General features: G+C 30.4%; 1 protein-coding gene across 2 annotated transcripts in view; it reads right to left on the minus strand.

The window, feature by feature from the left end:
* ric8a (ric8 guanine nucleotide exchange factor A) overlaps positions 1-18,330 on the minus strand; it is a 141,312-nt gene that overhangs the window by 64,462 nt on the left and 58,520 nt on the right. For both annotated transcript variants that reach the window (XM_035365958.2, XM_035365956.2), the window contains exons 4-7: positions 11,786-11,855; positions 11,267-11,342; positions 10,866-10,918; positions 1,180-1,456 (exon numbers count right to left, since the gene is read on the minus strand). In XM_035365958.2, the coding sequence (XP_035221849.1) occupies positions 1,180-1,456; positions 10,866-10,918; positions 11,267-11,342; positions 11,786-11,855 (476 nt within the window). The remainder of the gene's footprint in view (positions 1-1,179; positions 1,457-10,865; positions 10,919-11,266; positions 11,343-11,785; positions 11,856-18,330) is intronic.

Raw genomic sequence — 18,330 nt, forward strand, 5'->3', positions numbered from 1 at the left:
CAACATCAGAAGGGCAGCCAAAGCCCTCTGTTTCTTTAATGTCATAGTACTTGCTTTTGAACTTTCGGTACCAAACCTTCACAATGTCATATGATACAACATTACTACCTAAAGTTGTATACATGATTTGGTGAAATTCTGTAGCTGAATTTTTGCAACAGAATTGGAAGTAAATGATGGTTCTAATCTGGTAATGATAGTTCCATTTTAGACACCTTGTACCTCTTTCTTTCATATGCCAAAAATCGTTTGACAACATATGATTAAACAGGCCAATGCAAAATGTTTGCGCAGACGATATTTGTGGTGGCGAGAAACTTCTGTTAAAACTATATATATATATATATATCATGTATTTAGTATATGATGTATATATGATATATAATGTTTTTCATAAATATTATATATATGATATATATATATATATATATATGATAAATATATAATATTTATGAAAAACATTTTACATACTTCCTTAAGCATGAAAATTTTAAAAAATAAATTGTTAACAATAAAATAAAATAAAATTATTAACAAATATTAACTTAAATTATTTTAAAATAAAGCATGCAAATATATAAAGTAGCATGAATGAAATACATAATTTAATACTGACTCTAATTCTGTTGAAATTTAGTCCAGTTTTAAGAAAGCACTCTTCCTTGAACTGCTGGCACTTACAATAAAAGTTATTCTGCTATGCTCAAAAACTGAGCACTGGATCAAAAGTAGACTGATAAGGCTTGAAATAGGTTTTCTAGCATTTCTAATAAAAATACAGCAGAAATTAAGTAAAGTAATTCCAATTTTGTCAGATGAATAGAAAAACTAATTCCAAGCCTCAGGATCAAGTAATTTAATGTCTTACACAGCACAATAGTTAATGGGAATACTCTGATAAAGTTGAATTGCATGAAAGTTAGTTAATGGTTATCAGTTAATGGGAATACTCTGATAAAGCTGAATTGCATGAAAACTAGTTGGGATTATGTAGCATATTTTATATGTGCTAAATTTTATATTATTAATTTATTAATTATCATACCACTAAAAATTATCCTCAATATAAATTGTTGCTCAAAATGATAATGGATTAATTTAATTTTTCTTAATAAAAACCCAACAAAAATTTTAATATATATATATATATATATAAAACAAAAGTAAATATTTTCTTACTTCTTCCATATTGTATTTTTCAACATTGACTGTAAGATTGAAAAGTACTTTTAAAACTTCACAAGCCATGTCAATTTCTTTCTCAGAGAGGCAGGGAGCATAACAGCTTTCAACTTCATTCTGATTACTTCGTCCTCTTTTGCTACTTTTATTAAATTTGCGACGATTTTCTGTATTTTGAGTTTCTTGTGAAATCTGCTCCACATTGTTTTTAAGGATTAAGTCTAATACCTCCATCAAATATGTAAGCCCATGAAGTTGTTTACGTACTTTAGGTCTATACAAAAGAAAATTGAGTTTATAATTGGTTGCACTTTAATCAATAGACAATACTAAAATTCAAACAGATTTTAATGATTTATATGCCCAAAAAATAAGATACACGAGTAAAGAAATAAACTATAATACTATGACAACACATATGTTTACTCCTTGACATAAATATTTGTGTTGCAGTTTAATTTAAACACAGTTTCTAAAAGAAAAATAAATTATCTTAAAGAATTTGACGGTAAAACTTGGTGAAACTGCTCAGCATTACTAACTGACAACCTTTGTAGTCAATTAATTCATATTTTGCAGAGATACAGAGAATTACAGTATATACAAAAAAAGTATACGCATACTATAACAGGTCATCCTAAACTCATTTTTAGAAATTGGTTAAAATGGTGGTAACAATGTGTAGTATACTTCCCCCAGAAGTTGAATTTGCTCCAACAGAAGTTGTTACTTATCTAATTGTAAAACGAATATGGGCCATAAGATAGAAAATAAAAATGGCCTGAATATGATTTTTGCATAAGCACAGCAGTTATCTTATTTGGTTTTTGAGTATGCTGATGAAATGCAATATAACTGAAAGCATAAGTTTGCAACACAACTTCCGGCGTTGTGTTGCAAACTATGCTCCATAACGAAACATTTGTGGTAAATTTGAGACACATAATGTCTGTCATGTGTACATAGGAAGATGTGCTCAACAACAAATTCCGCTTTAATAATTATGGTATGGAAAAGTATACATGTTCACAACAAAAATCTGCCACACATTGTGTGCACACGAGATAGCAGTTAGCAATACTGCTGCGTAGATTAGGGGATTCTATAAATGAACAGGCAAGTACTCAAGTCTAAACTCGAGACTTTTATTAACTCGAACTGAATGAAGAGCTACTTATATACAACTGGTGAACATGCTGAAACATTCCAGACTTGGAATGTTCTGGAAGAATAAGAAGGAAATTTGCATAAATAAGATAACATTAACAAGAAAGAAATTTACATAAAAAACAATTATCAGGCATCTTGCCGTTGATGGGTTTCGAACCCGGGCCTTCGGGTTTCGAGTCCTTCGCCTTCACCGCTAAGCTACGAGGAGCTCGGTCAAAAAGAGCGATTTTTCGATACAATACAAATGAAGCTTAGTTGGATACAAATGTGCAAAAAAACTGTATAGGACAAAGAGTTGCACTGTCTTCATTGCAGTCACTTTTATGTACATCAACATTTAACATTTTTGTATGAGGGATGATAAAGAATAATATACACTGATACTTTTTGATGACAAAAATAAGCCAACATGTAATCTCCATGAATATTCCAGTCAGTGATGCTCAAGCAACAGTCTGCTATTATATTAAGTGCCTGTCAGCTAATGGCTGTAGCATGGAGCTCGTACTGTAACTGCAGAGTTTAAGGATAACTTGTATTCATCTTGTGATACATGAGAAAAATTTATCATAAATATATATCAGGTAAGTTTTTTTTTTTTTTGTCAATTAAAACACCTAAATTTTTGTTCTTGTTATGGAGGCCTGTATATAAAGTACAGCGTATCATTACGATAAAATGAGTATGAGAGATAGGGAACACTTCTCATAAAATCAAAAGCATGAAAATATTCATAATACCATAATAAATTTATGTCCTTTACTGGCAGTGCGAATTATCTGTTTGTACTTTTTTTAATTAATAAGTTATATGAATACTTGCCAACCCACGACACTAAAGAATTGGAAGAATTTTTTAAGAAATCAGGACTTTCTTGAAAAGGACAAAAAGATTTTTAAATGATAAATATATATTGGAACTACTCTCATACGCGCCCTCGGTTGGCGACAAATTTCTCTCCACACCGCCATATTACTACCTAAATTTTTTATCTATATTTTGAACTTTAAGCCTAAAATGTCTGTAAACATGTGATTTTCACACATGCAAAAACCACATTTTGAACACACAATTTAAGCCAAAAATCTGAAATAAAAACGAAAACTTTAGATAGCAAAAACGTAAAGTTTCTAACCAAAAATATTTCAGAAGAATCCATGAACACAGCGATATGTTTTAAATTGAGAAAAATCACAGAATTGCACAATCTATGCAGCGAAGAAATCTACAAACTACGCACACCTCGCTTTAATAAATTAACATAACAACAATAAATTTCAAGAATACCGTGCACACAGCGTTCTGTTTCAACTTTAAAAAACATCTACGAATTGCACAATCTAGACATTGCGCACTAATCAACAAAATAATCTACAATAAATTTCAAACAATTAAAAAAAATAATAATAACGACAGAAATTCATACTAAATAAACAATAAACATAACATTCTAAAAAATAAGAACAAGAATAAAATAAAATGCACTCACCATGAATGAATGCTTCTTCGAACAGCAGAAATACCAATTTCACGCTGCCATGTAATCACTATCGTAGTTAAATGACAGCCACACTTACTATCCACAAAATTGATACTATCTTTCACAAATAAATGTTCAAAATCTTCTTTTCCTAAACCCTTGTAGGATTTCCAGCCATCCGAAAAAATAGTTGTACCAGGCTCAATTCTTTAATACACTGCATCAGTTTCCTAACTTCTATCCTGCACAGCCACCATAAATAATATCCCACATAATCCACCATAATAATATCCTCTTTCTACTCCTCCAAATACCCACTGCCCCTCAACAGGATGGCCACGATATTTCTTTTTCCAAACTTCGACTCATCAACTTCCACCACTTTATCTTTCCCTCTTGTCTTCTGAAACACAGAGCATACAAAGTTAGCATACATAAATCACTTAAATACCACACACCACATGAACCAACTAGCAACTGAAACCAACTGAAATACAAGTTTCCACATAAAAACAGTTGGCATAGAAAACAACATCACTCCCAAAATTATCGCAGAACACACAATCGTGCCAAAAACCAGCTCTCAACAAATATTGCCACATTTAATGACCTGAAGGTGCATGTAAAAGTAGTATCAATATATTTTTAAATAATGAATTAAACTTTAAACAGTTATTAATTAATATCTAACCGTTACTAATTCTTAAGTGCGAACAGTACATTCTGCATTAGTAACTTTTTGGTCCTTTGTTTTCAAAGAAGAAACTAATTATTAATTTTTTTCAACAGAACTCATGTTGTCCTTTTGTTTTCGTGTAAGCACATGTTTGAGAACTTTGGCTTTCCACCATGTGAAAATGAAAAAATGCAATGATAAATGGCACATGTCGCATTTCCTTAAGGAAATAATAGAAGGAGAGTCATGTGTGTATGATTTTTGAAAAGTGCATGAGTATTTTACTTATTTCACAAGAATAACTAAAACAAAATATTGTTATTTCCTAAACTATCTCTTGAAAGCATGTGCGGTGACACAGCTTAGCCTACAAGATGAAACAACCTCGATCTTGCTTTATGCTCATTAGCTAATATGTGCCAGATTGGAGCTTGATGCTCATTGGAGAAATGGAACATGATATTTTCCGACCCGTGCTTTCACTCACAAAATAGAAGCGAGCTATAATTTCTCACTGATGAAACTACTTTGGTTTTCTATTCAGTCTATTAAAAAAACCATGCGCTTTCAGACATCCAAAATCCCTTTTTAGGAGCTGCAAATAACAAAGTATTCAGCCATAAAAGTCATGAGAAATTTTAAGAATAATAATAGAAGGTCGGGAGAAATATGTTGTAAATTGGATTGGTGGGAGTAAGGTGGGAACTCGGGAGTGTTGGTAATGCTGTATATGATATCAAAAACTATATATGTAACATCTGTTACAAACCCTGATATAAAAAAAGAGAGAATGGTAACAATTGTACATAAAATGAGGGAGCAAGCAAGTACCTACATATGCATTTTATGCATTCATGACATGTTCAATTTAAAAAAAAAAAAAAAATCGGCTCTTTCAAAAGAAATTTGGAAATAAGGTTTATGCTTGCTAGCAAAACTGTTTATCTGCACCTACATTGATTAATATCATCTAATTAATGATGCATTGAGAGATTGATTTATCAATATTGACTGATATGATAAAGAACATTAACGATGTCATGTGTATTACAGTCACCATACACCAGAAAAATGAAAAAAATCATTAACTTTATGAATATTTTATGCCAGCAAATGTTAAAATAAATCAATATCAACATGTATTTTATAGATATATGGCATTCCTACTTTTTTTTCATATTTTAGCGACAATTAAAATTTAATTTTTCAAACTGATACAAATTAAAAAAAAACCAGTCTACTTAATGAGAAAAATCAGAGTATAAATGATCACATCTAATTGTTAACAGATACATTTTAAACCTAAAAATGAAATCTTTCACTTTTATATAAATTTTTAAAAAAATCACAAAAAGCTTAAAAGTAATAAGACAAAAAAATAAGAAAAAGCAATAAGATCTCCTCAAAGTGATAAAATTTGAAAACAACATATCCTCTTTAACATTTAAGAAAAAAACGTATTTATTAACTATCACCAAGAAGTGGGATTTAGCACCTATTATGGATGAGTGCAACATACGCATAATATCTGCACTTTCATTTCATGTAGCTGAGATAGATTTTTGATAAGCCCTGTTTTGTTTTTGTGAACAAGGATAGAACTTTGTTATGTTAAAAATAGGGATTTGCCTCCACTGAAGAGTAAGAAATTAATTATATTTAAACTTTTAGAATTCTATTTTTTAAAAAAGTGTGATTAATGGATAACTTGTTACTTATTTGAGAATAGATAAATTATGATTCTGCAATATCAAAAATTGTGCCAACATAATATTTATCCAAAAAGAAACATGGTTGTGAACGACATTTGCAACTGCATTCTGCTTCAAAGCTGGCTGCGAGAATTAATATCTATTGAATGTGAAAGAGAACAGCTCAATATTGTTAACAAAACAATAATAGACTGGAACAATTATCTGTGGGAATTCTGTGCTCTCAAAATATTTTGAACAGAACTTGTGGCAAAATTCGAAGGACTAACAAATTAGTAGAAATAAATGAAGGCTTTTTTACAAACCATAAAAATGAAGCAGATTTAATACCGCTGCAGCAATGGCTATTTGATGGATTGTGCAGAGAGATTGACAAATGTTTCATTGCAAAATTTGCAAACAGAAGTGCAACTACCTTAATGAAAGCAATAAAAGAAAATATAGCCTATGAATCTACAATATTTCCAACTGTTAGAAAGATTATAAAATTACTGAATTAAAAGCTGCAGGTATTTTGCATGTGAAAGTGAACTACCAGTATAATTTTGTAGATCTTGAAAGTGTTACGCATACTCAAAACATTGAAAGATTCTGAGATTCACCAAACGGTACTATAAAACATACTACATATAAGTCTTCAAGTTCATAAAGAATTTGACTATTTTGTTGCTATTTTAAATGCCAAATAAAGTAAATAAAAAATGACTGTTTATTATTTTTTTAAAAAAAACTGAAAGCTTATATTATAAATTTTATATTACGCCCAAAGGGGTGTTTATTAACGTTTTGTGTGTTACCTCTATTTATTAAATATCATGCTCTTTGCACTTAAACTATAAAATTCAATTCAACAGCAATATCACAAAATATTTAAAAGAGCGTATCTTTAAAATTTCCGATACACGGTCTCATGTGCTGGAAATAGAAAAAAAAATTTCCGTACAGTGTTGCCATTGCTCGGTGCGAAATCGTTGATTTCTTAATCAAAAACTCATAAATGCTTTACAAAATATGAAATAAATAAAAAGACAAATTCCATATTTGGGCATCTAGATGCTCATATTTGAGTGCAGATGTATGTTATTCAAAATATTATGGCTCTAGGTACCGTTGTTTTATCGCAATGGGAGAAACATACACACATTTATGCAAATTCTTTATTATTTAATTTCTTTAATACAGGGTTCTAATTTTGATGGCAACAATTTAAAGAGTGATTTGTTGTTTATAGTGAATCAATGCAAAATGCTAAAAATGAAATTAATAGTACTACTGGAAAAATTGCCCTTTTGGACTGGCCAAAAAAAAAAAAAAAAAAAAAAAAAAAGGCATCACTTCCTTTAGAATTCCGCAGTAATGACTGACAACTCTTGCCAAAATTTCTGCCAATGACTAATGACATAAAACATAACAACTAAAAGTTAATTAATAACAAAGAAAAATTTTCAAAACAACCACATAAAAAGTTCTGGTATAGTGCTCAAATTAACAAGCAGATGTTAGTTAAAATGAACATTATATAATACATGAAATTTGCATACAAGTTGAACACCGCTACAGTGAAATTTAAGAGACCAAAAGTTTGTTTGTTTTTCAATATCTGATATGAAAGAAAAAAAAATGGGCTATCTCAAAAATAGTGTAAAAATTGATTAATATATCACAAAAAAGACTGATTAATATTACATCTCCCAAAAGAAGACCAATTTAAAAAGCTCATATTAATTACAATTATTATTTTAGATATGTCGCTTCAATTACACATCTCCAACTAAAATACACATTCAATCCATAATTAGTGCTTGTCAAAATAATGGTTGTGGCTTCTTAAGAGGTGAACCATTTCAATAGTGCTTCTTCAGCATCTTTATGCTCATCCTTTTTAAACGTTTTGCTCATGTCTAATTTTTTTCCCAATGATTAGAAATTATCAAGTCTAAATTTTTCCACATGGTACCAACTATAGATTTGGATAATGTATATTCCGACCAAATGCCAATTTGGCAACAAACAATCTGTATTTTTACTTCCTTGTAGAGTAAAAAGAAAGCATTGTAATCCCGAAAAGCTTCAGGCATCATATTTCAACGAAAATATTCATTTTCACCACTACTGAATGCAACGTAACGATGTTTTTGTGTGACATCTGTACGTAAGGACAGAATAAAGGATTCTCCCCCCCCCCCAAAAAAAATTATAAAACTGATTTAAAATGAATTCTGAAGCAATCTGGTTGCAATCGGCCGCACCAAAATTATACAAATACTATATGTATATATTCACTCTGTTACTCGGCTCAGTAATCTCGGTTTCCTTATTCTTATATGTTTGTAAATTATGCATTTTTTGCTTTAAAAGTGATTGAATTATATTGTTCTTATCTTCCGGTAAAGGTTTTTATGCCTTTAGTAAATCTGTATGCAATATTTTTAGAATTATCAATAATTTAAAAGTGCGGCTAAAACTAATTTCTGATATGGTGGCCATGTTTGCTTACATTTGAAACTTACCAGAATAGTGGATTTGTTGCCAATCTAGAGAAACTAAGCATCACAACAACAAAGTATCGTCTTCTTTTATTACAATGAATTAAATTATGCTTAATTCATTATGGAATTAACATTTATTATCTTGTTTTTGCATAGAAACTGTAATTTAAAAAATTGTTTTAACTGCATTTGGTGTTTTATGCTTTTTCTGTAGCTTTCAAATTTTAATGAAAATATTTTGAATTTTTACGTATTTTTGCCTTGCTGCAAAGTGAGAACTGAATTAATTAGTAGCACATGCGCATTAGATAAGCTGCACTGAATCGTCTGCAAAAACTGTTTCTTTTTCATTTGTTTAATTTTTTTTATATATCGTTTTAGATTTATTATAGTATTTGAATAGAACTAGTTCTTCAAATGATATAATTTTTATGCACTCTGAGTTATAAAATGAATGTTAATGTTGTTAAGTGTCATTATAGTAAATAAATATAGTGAACTTTAAAGAGTGCATTTATTCTATTGTGGTTTAAGCGCTATCGATGAAGTAGATTTAACAATTCAAAATTCATGAACTGCTAATTCAATATGTTTAAATGAAATGCAGGAAAATTGCATATAATTTAATATTCCGTACAAGTCATGTGGCGTACAAATCAGATTTTTTTAATAGTATTCACCTTACCTTCATCATAGAATGCATTTACCATTTGGAATAGGGATGATTTCAGCCCCCCTCCCCACGCACAGAAATAAAGTTTTGCTATTCTGTGAAAAGTAAAAATAGTTTTATCACTAATGAGTCATAGGACCAATGAGAATACATTCACTTTCTCCACAATATGTATTGCTGCAAAGCAAAGGTGCAATATGTCCTTATAAAAAAACATCCTAAATGTTGCAAAAAGATCTAAAGAATGCAGAATCCCCCCCCCCCAATGAGAAGACATAACTTTGATGGTGTTTTAAATATTGAAATAAAACACACCAATAAGGACAAAATCTTCATTCCCTAAAAGATGAATCCCCTGCATTCCTCTTTCTCTCATCAAAGATTTCATCATAGCACTAAACTTAAACAAAGCTCAATCTGATAGCTCAACCAAAGAACTTGAATGGATTAGAGAAAACATTCATTTTTTTTTATTCGGTGGTAACAGACACCATATGGTGTCCTAAGATATGCTTTCGCTTCTATTTAGCTTGATTTTCGTAGTGCTTTGTTAATCGCCAATTTTTTTAAATGCCCTTCCAGTTTAAGAAAGGTCAACCTTTAAAGTCTCAGGCACGTCAAATCGTGTACAATGTCACAGAATTTTGCGCTTCTCAAGCTTTGGCGAATTCTTTAGTAGTTCCTCTTCCCCAAGTTTTGAAGAGAACATCGCAAGTTACTGGAGTATCAGAGTATACAATCAAAAAAATTAAGCGCGAAGTATCAACAGTGGGTGAAAATAAACTTCTAAATACGGATGGAAAGAAACGTAAGCCCTGCTAATCATAAGTGCAAAATTGACGATTTTGACAAATGCGTTATACGGCAGACAATACAAGACTTTTACATCAAAGAAAAGAAAGTGCCATCTGTGGGGAAATTACTGCCCGGCTTGAGGCAAAAAATAGACTTTCCATGGCAAAAATACTCTTTGTGCAAAGTTTTGCGTTCAATGAATTTTCGCTGGAAGAAATGCGTTAACAAAAGAGAAATTCTTATCGAAGGACCTCGCATTGTATTTTGGAGGAACAACTATTTATGCGAAATGAGGAAACTCAGAGCAAGTGGACGCCACATTGTTTACATCGATGAAACATGGATTGACAGCAATTTAACTTTTAAGAAATGTTGGCAGCGTGATACAGTTTTGGGCGCACAGATAACGAACGAGCATTTTACTTGAAACTAAAACAAAATGTGAATATCGCCAAATAATCTTTAAATGCACCAAGGTGACAAACTGAGAAGTAAATCTTCAAGACACCCCTATGAAAAATGGGTCAGGGCTCATTTCTATGGAAACAGACAGCCGCAGACAAACTGGCGAGAGCTGATCTTACCATAGACAGACAGTATATATTATATATGCCAAACATTGTTCACATAAATTTAATGATAAATATTTCAAAATGCATTAATATTTAAAATGTTATTAAAGTAATACCTTATTTCTGCACATAAAGCAGTTAGCAGGAATAGCATTCTCATATCAAAAAACTAGAAAAAGAAAAGAAGTACAAGAGTTTTCATCAAAGAAGGCAGAATAAATTGTTTGCAAAAATTAGTAGTGAAAAATACAAATTCACAAAATTGTTATCAAATTTTAATGCAAAACATTTTATTTGTTAAATGTGTTGCATTTAATTTTTTTTGTTAAATTTTTATTTTATTTGTTAAATGTTAATCTTCAAAAAAATGGTAGAAATGAAATAAATACACAAGCATTTAATCAAATACACAATGAATCAAAATATTATCTACTGCATGGAAAAAACTAATTATTTATATTTTGGACAACTATTTTTTTTATATGTGAAATAGCTTAAGAAACAAAGTATCGCTTACTTTTACATCATGTGGTAAATCAGGATCCTTGTACATTCTTAGGCGTAACATTATACCTTCAATACATCCATTATTGCTAGAGAGGAAAAAATACTAATCACTTCACAAATTAACGACAAACATAGAAAAGAGGAAGAATATTCAAGGAAATAGCCCCAAATAGAATTTTAACACTCACTAAAATGTTTACATGTATCACTTATTTGTTAACAGTTATTATAAATCAAATTTAAGAAAAATTAAGAGGATAATTTTTGAAAGTGTGAGTTATCAACTAAACAAGAATGTGTAAAGAATGTAATTTACATCCAATAAAATCCCTGCATTGAAGTTATTCTTTGAATAAATATCTATAAAAATATTATGACAAAAAAACGGGGGGTTTTATATTTGAATAGGTGACAACAAAATAAAGTTTCAAATACAAATGTGCATCGCTAAGCAAAGACCATTTTCTTTTTTAAATTACATATATTATCAAAATCATGGGCATTACAATGAATATATTATTTATCTTACCAGCAAGTCTTCTGCACAAAACTGCTGTTATATATCAGATTGCACAAACATTTTTGAGATTCAATCATAACTGCAAACAAAAAGATATATTACTAAGAGTATATAAGCAAATAAAGTTTTTAACTATCTCCTAATCCCTCCAAAAAGAAAGAAAATTTTAACATTTTTTTAGGAAATATCCATAACAGAGAAACTTTGGTTAAGGAATTTAGTTAATTCCTTAAGTAGTAGTTGCCAAATGAATAATGAATGGTCTTAAGGAATTTAGTTAATTCCTTAAGACCATTCATTATCTATAATGTTTATAAACCAAAACTCACACACACAGGAATTAATACAAAATAAATTAAAGCATTCCCAGAACACACACAACAGCTTATTTAAAATTTACAACATTACTTTGTACATAAGTTAATAAAATAAAATTAATTTAAATCATTAAATCTAAGGGGGGAACATGTTAACACAATGCTTAAACAGATAAAATAGATGCAATTAAATTAATTTTTATAATGTTTTATGATAATTAGTCAGTTATCTTATAATTTTGTCTGTACTTTCACTTCCACTTTCATCAGCTCCCACCAGGACACGCATTAGTTAATGTATTTAAGCAGACTTCTTGAGTTTAAGAGAAGGCCTTTGGCAACTACTGCTGACTGTCACTTGACTGCTTTCTCCTGTAATTAAATCACTTATAATTTTCCAATCGCAACTGCATCATGATGATTAAGTACTGAACCAAAGTTTAGTAGCGTGAGGTACAAAAATTTGATTCTCTGTTAAAACTCACTTCGTGTAACTATTAGGCTGAGAACATGGATCTAGGGGGAAAGCCTGGGTTTCTGTCTTGGGTAGCAAATTTAAAATGTGGTGCTGGAATGTTGTCTAATTTGCGACAACATTAATAGTTTTAAGGCCAGGTTTAAAACCTCTTTTAAGAAGATTTAAAATTCAATACTTAGAACCCTTTTAAGGAAACACAAAGTTAAAAGAAAGTTAAGTACAGCAGATTACAATTGTAAAGATAAGACACAAGGGCAACAGAGGAAATTCAGACGTAATTGACACGGTCAGTCTGATATTGTCAGTGTAGGCATGCTGGCAGTGGTATTCAAATGAGAAGTAGAACAATAGCTTCGAGGCATCTCATTTTCATAGCAACACCTGTTGGGCATTTTTTCATTTCCATAATAAAGCCTCTTAGGAAATGAAGAAGCAATGTAACTATTTTCTAACTAATTTAAGACCCAATAAAAGTTAACCTTGGATCAACCTGGCCAATGAAATAATTCAAATTAATGCACGTCAAGCATATACAGCAGACCATCAACATGGTCTGCTGTATATGCTTAATGCAACATGGTCTGCTGTATATGCCAATAAATGAAGCAAGGCATTTAGATTTTTTGCTACCAGTTTGCAACTTAGGCTTGCCCTTTAGTTGGAACAGCAGCACACTTTTCTATTATAACTGGATTTATTATTTTTATTATTATTCATTTTATTATTATTATTATTATTATTATTTAAGGTTTATTTTGTTCCTTCTCTTTTTCTGTTTGTTTTTTAAGTATGTCTGTTTTCAAAAGTCTGCATTACATTTAGCAAGATGCCACCAATTAGTTAACATGCGCATCTGCAGCTGCAGCACTACAGCTGTTTACAGTAATTATGTCAATAATTACTCTAAACAATTTTTAGTTGTTAAGGCAAGTGATAATGCATTTTATTTAGGCTAAAAGAAATCATAAGTGCACCTAGAAAAAACATTTGTAGAAAAAGAAACAAAGATGAGGCTCAAGAGGAATACAAATTGTAGCTAAGATGAAAAAATGGCTTCACAGAAGAGGTGAATCATCAGACACTGTACAACAATGATGCTGAGATTCTACACATCATTAATATTTTTTTTCAATCTGCAAGATCAAGATGAAGAATCTTCACCTATCATTCCTAAACAGTCTACAATTCAGCATTTGAGACAGCAGCCTTCTTCACTGACCTCATATGAACAGCTGGAGGATGTGAAGACAGGATATAGAGAATTTCTTCATTTAGATGGGGATGAGCAGCAAGAAGATGAAGACTTACAATTTTTTTATTTGATGGACTCAAGAAGTTGGCCAGACACAGATAAAATGAATGATCAGCAACAATCTTCCTTAAGCAGTCAAGCTGCATTATTAGCCAGAAAACATATACCTTAGATCAATTGAACATAATGGCAGGCATTTGACATTTTCTAAGTGGTTTAGAACATTGGCAAATTATGACAAGATTAACACATCTTGGTTTACATATTTAAGCCCAAAATTGCAAAATGGTGCTGCTGCTACATCAGTATTATGTAATACAGGATTCATTAATTGGCAAAAAGCTTCAGAAAGATGAACTGATCACGAAGCATCTACAATTCACAAACAGTGCATAAATAAGTGGAGAATTCGAGTACAACAAATGAAATCATGTCACAGCATTGTCACAATACTAAGTGACTAATTCATACAGAGGAAAAAAACAAAACTGGAGAGAGATCCTGTGCATAGTCATGGATGCTGTATTATATCTTTCAACAACTTTCTTTCTTTCTAGAGTTTTGATGAAACCCCTAGTACCCTGTTCACAAAGCATTCTCAGCCTAGTCAAGAAACATAATTCAAGTCTTAAGTACCAGTTAGAGCACCTAGAAAAGGGACAGTACCATATTTATCAAAGATACTTCAAAATGAAATTACTTATACAATGGCAAAAACAGTTTGAAATAGTATTTTAAACACTATCAGAGAAGCCAAATACTTCGTTATAATGTTCACTTGCAATTTGAATACGTCGCATACAAAACAAATGAGCCATGTGATTTGATAATAAAAAAAAGGCTTGGAATTCCAAAATAAAATAAAGCTTTATTGATTTCATAGTAGTTGACGGAAAGACAAGAGAATATATTCCTCATTGGATTGCGGAGAAACTGAATTTGATGGTTTGGGTATTGGACAATGTTGTAGTCAATCTTATGATAATGTGTCTGATATAGCTGGTATATGTAAAGCAGTACAAATCAGATCACTGAAATGAATGAGCTGGCCGAATTTATGCCATATTAAACTCAATCTTGTCAGTGTGCATTCTGCCTCATCATACCTGGAAGAACTTGACCTATTTTAAACTATACAGAAAATATTTTGCTTTTTTTGTCAGATCCACTACTCAGTGGGATATTATGAAAAAATTAACACTATGAAAAAATATGGGACAGTTCTATATCTCTTGTTCTACTTGACTAATTGACGAAATTCAACTTGCATTTTTCATGTCTCGAAAGCACGACTTCGGATATGTATTACATTTATACATAGCATTGTTCTAATATACGTATTTTGACACAAGATTGGATTTTTTCTGAAATATCATGCCAATTGTTTTCCATATTTTGATTCTACAACTCAAATTATCCCAAACTGCCAAGTTTAGTAAAAATATCACACAAGTAGTTTTTAAAAAATTAGCTCTCAAAATGTTAGCTTTATTAATTTCTCTGTTTTTTTTATTTGATTTATTTGATGCTTCCTTTCACATTTCGAAATTTAGGTTCATTCCAAATAAAATTTGCCCATTTTTTATAATTCATTTTTAAAATTGGTATTTTTAAATAATTTTTATAAATTTTTCAAAACAATTTTTGAATTATAATCTATAAAAATTTTACCATCATCTTAAAGTAGATGTATTTCTAAGCATACCTGCAAAAAATTAGAATTTTTCATTCAAAATTTCCAAAGATATATGTGAATTTATATATTTGCACGTTTTGAAATTTGGCATATTTGTTGAAAGTGATAATAACATCAAATGTGGTTTAGGCACTTTGTTAAAATTATTTGAAAGTAGAAAGGATGTGACTTTTTCCCACTCATGCACAATATAAAAAAGGGAAAGGAAAACAGGTTGCCATATATTAAGTTCGCCAGGTGAATTATTCTTGGTGCAAACTGAAAAAAAAATTGTGGCAAGATAAATTTTTGAATTTCTCCCTAAATTCCAATCCAAATTTTACAAAATTTAATATTTAGACATAATTTGAGTCATAAAATCAAAATATGGAAAAAACATTGGCATGTCATTTCAGAAAATGTCATTTCAGTTAAGCCTATTCTGGCAAATAAACAAATATTAAAGTGCAACAAGCTATGAATGGAGCAATAAAAAATTGTCAAGGATGAATCATGTATACTTCAACCTGTTCAGCTATTTTCTAAAGCAAAAAAAAGGATTGTATTTGATTGAATCTTATCAGAAGTTAAAATAACAGTTAACATCGCTGCTACACTAAATTTAAATTTCGCATTCCTCATCAGTCATGAAATATTGAATATGTAGAATGAAAAACTGCAAAAGAATGGAGCAAATCTTGCAAAAAATATGAGTAAGGTCTAAACACAGACGAGTTCTGCCAGGCACTCATCATTTTTAAAGAATACTATTCAGTGACATAAAAAAGGCTAGCACTTTCTATATCTTACAACAGATCTACACCAGTGATTTACAGGACAACTTTTGCAATATTTTTATTGTGCTTCAGATTTACTCTATGCTTCTGACCACATACGCAAGCTCTGAGTGAAGTTTTAGCAAATTAAAGCTTACTAAAAATTTTCTGCAATCATCAATGAACCAGGAATGTGTACAAGTCAGCGATTCTGGCAATCAAACTGCACATAAAATTAATTAAAACAATGCCACTGATGTATTTGCAGAACAATAGACTCGCAAGGTAAAATTTTAATTTTCATTAATACTTGTGCAATATTTTAATAGCATTAGAGGACATATAAAATGTAAAATTAATAATGAAACAAGAAGTACGAAAAAAAAGATATGAAGTATGAATACAAACCTTTTTCATTCAGTGATAGCCTGTATTCTGTAGGCAGTGGCTTAACCAGTCGCCGAGTAGTAAATACCGACTGGTTGGCTGCATGATTGGTTTCTGTGATTTTTCCCATGTGTAATGTATTCACACTATGAGATACTTTTCCTTAGATAATCCTTCATAAAATCATCTCTCCTCTTAGGCAGAAGCAATCATACCTTTGCCATATTCAAAGAACTTAACCTAATCTATATGCAATGAATATGAATGGTGGCCGATCCCCAAGGAATGGAAGAACAAATGGTGGTGTGGCCTGGAGGATTAGAGACACTCGTACCTGAATCCAAAGGTAAGCTGTCTGGAGAGGTGACTGCCCTACGAAGGATCACACATCTTTCTAATTATGTAACTTTTGGTACATCTCTTTCCCTTCTAACAAAAAATGGTACATAATTTTTTAGCAAAAAATGAATTTTATGTTTTGTCTCAAATGCTACCCTACTTCTGTGTTTATTAAAAATAATAAAAATTTGTAGGAGAAACTTAAAAATAGGATGGGCAAGGGTGGAAATTTTAAGTTTTTGTTCCACCTTGCAAAAATTCTGAGAAGTAAATAAAAAGATTTAGTTTCAATTGAGTTTGTTTCACTGTATTCTAGAAATTACGATGAAGTCGTTTGGCTGTTTTTATGGTTCATGGAGCTAACATTCTGAGTAATAAGGAACTGTACAATTTTACCATATTGACATGAAAGAAAATGAATTGTATAAATCGAAAGTGATGAGGAAGAGATAAGAATGTGATATTATTTTCTTGATAAAGAGTTTAATTTCAAAAAAACATCAGGTAACTAACTGCCTTTCTGAGGAATTTTCTTTACTATTTTTTGATACTTTTTTTTTTTTTTTTTTTTTTTTTATTTTACTTAGATAATGTGAGTCAAATAATGGAAAATACTTAAAATTATGTTTCTAGAAGTCCATGAATATTAATTCCGTATCAGAGGTTAAATCCAAACACTTCTGAAACATGATGACATGCCAATTTTTTTTTTTTTTTTTTCCATATTTCGATTCTATGATTCAAATTATGCCAAACTGTCAAGTTTTGTAAAAATCGCATGATTCGTTTTTAAAAAATTAGCTTCAAAATTTTAGCTCCTCGGTGTTAATTGAATTATGCATATATTTGTTAATCTCTTTTTTTATTAAACTTTTTTGATTCTTCCTTTCCAATTCCAAAATTTAGATTCATTCCAAACAAAATTCGCCCATTTTTTATGATTTATTTTTAAAATTTGTATTTTTAAATAATTTTTATAAATATTTCAAAAAAAGTTTTGAATTATTTTTAACATCATCTTAAAGTGAGATGTATTTCTAGGCACACCTAAAAAAATTAGAGTTTTTTATTCAAAATTTTCTAAGATATACATGAATTTACATATTAGTGCATTTTGAAATTTGGCATATTTGTTATAAGCGGTAACAACGCCAAATGCGGTTTATGCAGTTTGTTAAAATTATTTTAAAGTACGAGCGATGACTTTTCTTCTGCTCCTCTACAACGGAAAAAAAAAAAAAAAAAAAAAAGGAAAAGAAAATAGGTTGCTATCAATTAAGAAGTTCACCAAGTGAATATTCAAACTGAAAAAAAATGCGGTTAGTTTAAT

This window comes from Stegodyphus dumicola, chromosome 12 (genome assembly GCF_044657685.1).
Source record: "Stegodyphus dumicola isolate Sdum_Otavi_A_Nest chromosome 12, ASM4465768v1".
NCBI lineage: Eukaryota > Metazoa > Arthropoda > Arachnida > Araneae > Eresidae > Stegodyphus > Stegodyphus dumicola.